Here is a 6,752-nt window from a genome sequence, read left to right as displayed (position 1 = left end):
GGAGCCAAATGACAAAGCAAGCAGGCTTTAAGCAGGCTTTATTGAGAGCGCGCTCTTGGGCGAGGTTCACCATCCCCAAAGAGCAGGGCCGGAGAAATGGCAGCCCAGTTTTTATATCCTGGGTGAAGTTAAGAGCTTAAGGCATTATGGGGCATCCCGATAATGGTTTGGTGGGGAGGAGCTCGGGGTAATATGGATCTGTAGGATAGGTCAGGACCCATTGCCTACCAGCAGGAGTTGCCATGGTAATCATGAAGGGAAGGAGGGGATGGAGTGGAAAGTGAGCAGAGAGTCCCTGATCGCCATGGGGTGGCTGCCCACCGGCCAAACACTTACCATCTGTTTAGTATGTGTCCTGTTACATCTGGCTTATTTCACCGAGCATCAGGTGTTCAGGGTCCAGCCATGTTGGATCATATATCATAATGCCCTTCCCTTTCATGGCTGCATAATATTCCATTGTGTGGATGGACCATACCTATTCATCCATTAACCAGTGGCAGGGCATTTGGGTCGAGTCGACATTGGGGCTACAATGAAACAAGTTGCCATGGACAACAACAAGTTTTCATTTCACTTGGGAGACACCTAGGAGTAGAGTTGCTGGGGTGGATGACAGAGTCATTTATTTATGGCTTCTACCTTTTTTCTTTTTTGGAAGTACTGGAATTTGAACTCAGGGTCTTACGCTCGCTAGGCAGGTGCTCTATTGCTTGAGCCATGCCCCCAGCCTGTAAAATCATTCATTTTCGGAGTTCAGGTTATTCCAGGCTGGCCAGCCACAGCCCCTACTGCTGGCTCCTGTGTCCTTGGACAAGTCACCTGACTTTCTTGTATTCAGGGGCGGTCCAGGGTCCCCTTGCTTTCTCCCTGCTCCCCGTTCTGGAATCAGCCCCTGCCCCCAGGAGTCCTCATTGCTTTTTCAGGGGGTGAGGGGGTGCTTCTGAGAGGCCCAGGTGTGGATGCGAGGTGCCTGTTGCTCCAGGGCGGAGTCCTCACTGTTACAATTCTACCACACCCCTCGGGGTCCTTTCCTCCATTTCCTGTTTCATATGTGCATCTTCCTTCTCTCCCTTGGAACACCCTAGATCCCGACAGTATGAATATATTTGCCATTTGCTCAGTCCACATCACACACAATCATTTCAAAACTGTTACGCCCACACTCCTCTCAAGGACAAACCTGCTACAGAAAGCCTAGCTTTGTGCCTTCATTTGAAACACAGCTAAATTCATTTGTTTTCTGTGTATAATCCATCTTAATGCTTTTTTCCCTCTCCATCCTCATTGCAGTAGTCAGCTTTCTGTTACTGTAAGAAAATACCTGAGTCAATCAACTTACAAAACAGAAAGGTTTATTTTGGAAGTTCCAGTCCAGGACGGGTTGGTCTCCTTTCTGCAGGGCTGTGGGGAGTGAGCAACCATGGCTGGTTGCAAAACAAAAAGGATGGCAGTGTCCCACAGTTCCCTCGAAGGACACACCCCAGTGACCTACAACCTCCGAGCAGGCCCTGCCTCTTAAAGGTTCCACTCCAGCCCAGTAGCACCACTCTGAGAACACAGTTTTCGATACATGGCTTTTGAGGGACATTCTAGCGCCAAACTGTAGCATTTGTTGGTTTAATTTTATTTTTGAATTTTTACAGTGTTAACAGGGCTTCAAAACTACACTAAGAGAAATATTCAGATAGTGTCTTCCCTTCTTTTTTCATTTCAATCTCACTCAGTTCTGTATGTTCCTGGTTTATCTTTCTTGTGTTTCTTTTGCAAAAATAAGCACATATATATCTCTTTATTTGTGGCACAAAAGTAATGCCCTTTCATTTTGGTGGTGGTACTGGGATTTGAACTCAGGGCCTCTACCACTTGAGCCACTCTGCAGCCCACAAAGTAATGTACTACATAGACTTTTTTGTACTTTATTGTTCTTCCTCTTAGCACTATGTCCTGAAAGTGACTCAATAACTCTATTCCACTTGTGAAGATCACTATTGCTTCTACCCAGCTGCACAGTACTCCACTCTGGGAGATAGTCCCTTTGCCCAGCTGTGTAGAACTCCATCCAGGACCACAGCATAGCTTCTCAGCCTCTCTCCCGTGTGCAAACATTTGCTTTTAATAGTTTGCAGCTACTTATTTATTAGGTGCTGGGGATGGAACCCAGGGTCTTGTGCATGCTAGGCACAAGCTCCACACTTGAGTCACATCTCAGTCTGTATTTTGGATTTACAAATAGCAACTCAGAAATGACCTTTTGCCCACGACCTTAAGTTATGCAGTTATTACTGTGTGTTCAGTGATTTCCAGAGGGTCTAGGGGGACTTGCTCTTTTGAAATCAGGCACAGGGCACAGAAAGCCTTCCCCCAGGAGAATTCATGGTAGAAGGTCACTGTTGGTGTCACTCCCATACAGAGGCACTTCACTGTTGCCCCGAATTTGTGGTCTGGGGTCAGGGGCTCAGCTGGGGCAAAGGTCAGTCAAGGTTGGATTCCACCAGAGTTGCGGTTCAGCTTGGGATCTGCAATCAGCCCAAGGTCAGGGGTCAGCACTGGGATATTCTCAGGTCACAGGCTTAGCCAGCATCAGGGTTCAGTCTGGGATCAGGGCTCAGTACAGGATCAAGGCTCAGTATAAGATCAGGAATCAGTACAGAGTCGGCATTCAGCTAGGATGGGGGGTCAGCCCAGGGTTCAGGGCTCAGTGCAAGGTTTGAGCTCAGTCCAAGGTAAGGGCTTAGTCCTGAACTGGAAATCAGTACAAAGTCTGCACTTTGCTAGGTTTGGACCTCAGCCTGGGATCAGGGATCAGTATAAGACTGGGTAAAAGCGAGGTCAGGGCTCAACTTAGGGTTAGGGCTGAGCCTGAGATTGGGGCTCAATCAAGGTGGGGGGCTGAGGCTGGGATCAGGGCTCAGAGTAGGGTGGGGCAGAGCCTGGGATTGTGGCTCAGTCCACAGTGGGGCTCTCATGGTTGGCTGAGCCTCAGATCACTCAGCATGCCTCCTTATGCTGGTTTCTGAATCTGATGGCTCTGGGGGAGGAGGGCGGCGAGGTTGAAGCTCTGTGGCATCTGAGCCAGGCTAAGCCTCACACCTCCTGCCTGGGCTCACACCCCAGCCCTCCCCAGGCCCTTCTGCTTGGTCACCTCTGGTCATATAGTTGGCTCCTCCCCAGGCAGGACTTGCTCAGCCTCCCTGCCCCTTCCTACCCACAGCTGCACAGTAAACAGAGGAGGATGGGTGCTGGGAACCCGAGCTGTTCTCTGTCCCCCCAGACTTCCCCATCTCTCCCCAGGCCTGACCTTCCTAGGAGATACTCCATCTTCTCGGGGGACAACTGGTCCTACAGGTGACACATCTGTGTCCCCTCACACAGCTATCTCAGATTAAGTCATCCTGAGTCTGTTTGTGGGGTGGTGTGTACCCCACTGTTCCTGTACCCCCAAACTTCTTGAGCAAGGGCTGCTGCTGGGCCACCTCTGTTCCCTGTAGGGTGAGCTCAGGGGCCCGAGAGCCATTGGCCATACTGGGAGGGAGTCGTGACCCGGAACCCACAAACGTCCCATCCAGGCGCCCTTGGTGGGGTCAGGGCCTGTTTCCCTTCTGTAGTTGAGCACAGTGCAAGTCAGGTCTGGCAGAAGCAGGGATGGGGGTTTGAAACAGGGTGAGTCAGGGCTTTCAAGGTGTGTATGTTTGTGCATTGACAAGCATTTATTAAGCACCTGCTGTGTACAGGTGTGCTTGGAGCACTGGAGAGAAAGGGAGGATGACATCAGGTACTGGCAGTTCTGCTCCCCCTTTGCTTTCAAGGACAGATGGGGCCGTCAAGGAAGGGGTGGGGGTGTCAGCAGGGCATATCCCCAGAGTCCTCTGGGAGCCCCCCAGCTGTTGGTGGAGATGCCCCTCCCTGTCCTGGTCTCACCCCCACCCCGGGGGCACCTTGAACATAACAGGAAATTTCAACAGGAAGCCAAGCCCCGACTCCACCCTGCCCGGGGCCTCAGTCTGCCCCCAGGGGAGGCCATGAACGCCACGGGGTCCCCATCTGTGGCCCCAGAGTCCTGCTACCAGCTGGCGGCCAGCGGGCACAGCCGGCTCATCGTGCTGCACTACAACCACTCGGGCCGGCTGGCAGGGCGAGGGGGGCCGGAGGACGGCAGCCTGGGGGCCCAGCGCGGCCTGTCGGTGGCCGCCAGCTGTCTGGTGGTGCTGGAGAACGTGGTGGTGCTGGCGGCCATCAGCACCCACATGCGATCGCGACGCTGGGTGTACTACTGCCTGGTCAACATCACGCTGAGTGACCTGCTCACCGGCCTGGCCTACCTGGTCAACGTTCTGCTGTCGGGGGGCTGCACCTTCCACCTGGCGCCTGCGCAGTGGTTCCTGCGCGAGGGCCTCCTGTTCATGGCCTTGGCCGCGTCCACCTTCAGCCAGCTCTTCACGGCGGGCGAGCGCTTCGCCACCATGGTGCGTGTGGCCGAGAGCGGGAACACCAAGACCAGCCGCGTCTATGGCTTCATCGGCCTGTGCTGGCTGCTGGCCGGACTGCTGGGGCTGCTGCCCCTGCTCGGCTGGAACTGCACGTGTGACTTTGACCGCTGCTCCAGCCTGCTGCCCCTCTACTCCAAGGACTACATCCTGTTCTGCGTGGTCCTCTTCGCGCTCATCCTGGCCTCCATCCTGGGCCTCTACGGGGCCATCTTCAGGGTGGTTCGCGCCAATGGACAGAAGGCCCCGCGCCCCCCGGCCCGCCGCAAAGCCCGGAGGCTCCTGAAGACCGTACTCATGATCCTGGTGGCCTTCGTCGTGTGCTGGGGACCGCTCTTTGGCCTGCTGCTGGCCGACATCTTTGGTTCCAATATCTGGGCCCAGGAGTACCTGCGAGGCATGGACTGGATCCTGGCGCTGGCCGTGCTCAACTCGGCCATCAACCCCCTCATCTACTCCTTCCGCAGCCGGGAGGTGTGTCGCGCCGTGCTGGCCTTCCTCTGCTGCGGGTGTCTCAGGCTGGGCGTGCGAGGCCCCGGGGACTGCCTGGTCCGCGCCGCCGAGGCTCACTCCGGAGCGTCTACCACCGACAGCTCGCTGCGCCCCAGGGACAGCTTTCGGGGCTCCCGATCACTCAGCTTCAGGATGCGGGAGCCCCTGTCCAGCGTCTCCAGCGTGCGGAGCATCTGAGCCCGCAGCGGGGACAGCCGGGGGCGCGCACACCCAAGCGGGCCCTGGGTGGGGGGGGGGACGCGGGGAGGGGTGCGCGCACAGCGAGCAGAGAACGGGGCGCGCTCTCAAGGCCTCCGCGTCACCTCCCGGGCCTGCGGACGCTTCCATGGGCACCTGGGATAGGGGCGGCTGCCTATCGGGGCAGTGATCCTGGGAAGGTCCCGGCCCCTCTCTGGGCCTGCGTGGGGCGGGCTCACCCCAACGGGAGGTCCCGTTGGGGACCTGGCAACTTGACGTGGAAGTTCAATGTCGGGGCCCGGGAGCTGCGAGAGCGGTGCGCAGGTGGCGCGCTCAGGCTAGACCCCGCGGTGCGCGTGCGCCCTGGGGGCGTGGCTTGCGAGGGGGCGTGTGCGCAGTTAGACCCCGCCCCCTCCTGCAGCCCCTCCCCCGCCAGGCCAGCTGCAGGCGCTTGTGTGCGGTGAGATTGCGTCTGCATGTTGCAACCATGCCAGGCAGGGGACCCGGTGACACTTGCCACCTGCCTCTTCTCGCTCACTTCCCTTTGGGCCTTCTTGCGTCTTTTGAGGCTCCCATCTGGGGGCCAGCAGGGAGGAAGAGACCTGACGCCCCTGGCCCCGGGCACGCGCTGCCTCGCCCTTTCTCATCCATACAATGGGCTCATTGCCAACCCAGGGTGGCACTGGGCTGTGGGTACTCAGCCGGCTCCGCGGGTCACTGCGCGAATGATGAACTCAATGTTTCCTTGTAAATGGCATTTAACTTGAATTAGTTTACATTAAATGGCACCACGGGCTGATGACTACAGAAGGACATTCCCTCTGTCGCTGGCAGAAGGATGCTCTTTTCCATCCTGCCAGCTCCCAGGGCCCTCGAGTCCCGGCAGGTCAGGGCCTAGGGCGGAAGGGTTGGGGTTCAGACATTGTTGTGGTGACAGGGGATGGTCTACCCCACTGCCCAATTTTGTAGCCACTAACCACTTGTGGCTTCATAAATTTTATTAAAGTCAATGACAACTAAAAATTCATTTTCTTATTGTATTGCTTTCCTGGTGACACTGTTTACAGAGTCCCATAGACCGGGCAGGAGCAGGTGGTCGTACACGGGACCCTGCCTCTAGCTCAGCTGTGGAGGCGGAAGTCCTTGGTCCAGCTGGGCAGAGCTGCTTCCTCTGAGGCTGGAAGGGACAATCCATCCTGGCCCGTCTGCAGCACGTAGGAGCATCGCCGGCATCATCACACCGCGATCTCTTCTGCACCTGTGTTCAAATCCCCCCACACCCATTTCATGCTACTCCTTTTCATGGTACTGGGCCTACCCTTGCCAGGCAGGCACTCTATGGCTTGAACCTCTCCCTCAGCTCTTTTTGCTTTAGTTATTTTTCAGGTAGAGTCACAAGGCTTTGCCCAGGACTGGTCCTGGGCTGTGATCCTCTATCTCTGCCTCCTGCATAGCTGGGATCACAGGCATCGGTCACCATGCCCAGCTTATTGGTTGAGATAGGGGTCTCACTAACTGTTTGCCCAGGATGGTCTGAAGCCATGTTCCTTCCCATCTCTGCATCCTGAGTAGCTG

The 6,752-nt window shown here is 56.1% G+C and overlaps 1 protein-coding gene across 1 annotated transcript; it reads left to right on the top strand.

Annotated features, from left to right (window-relative positions):
- The first annotated feature begins 3,798 nt into the window (after positions 1 to 3,798).
- S1pr4 (sphingosine-1-phosphate receptor 4) lies at positions 3,799 to 5,253 on the top strand. The gene has a single exon (XM_074054311.1). It carries the CDS (start codon positions 3,897 to 3,899, stop codon positions 5,175 to 5,177), a length of 1,281 nt encoding a protein of 426 aa, XP_073910412.1. The 5' UTR covers positions 3,799 to 3,896; the 3' UTR covers positions 5,178 to 5,253.
- The last annotated feature ends 1,499 nt before the right edge of the window (positions 5,254 to 6,752 follow it).

Source organism: Castor canadensis, chromosome 14, assembly GCF_047511655.1.
Source record: "Castor canadensis chromosome 14, mCasCan1.hap1v2, whole genome shotgun sequence".
NCBI lineage: Eukaryota > Metazoa > Chordata > Mammalia > Rodentia > Castoridae > Castor > Castor canadensis.
This window is presented reverse-complemented; position numbering and strand designations above follow the sequence as displayed.

Bases quoted from the DNA above. Each gene is read 5' to 3' on its own strand.
- S1pr4 (XM_074054311.1), top strand. From the start codon at position 3,897: ATGCCCCTCCCTGTCCTGGTCTCACCCCCACCCCGGGGGCACCTTGAA.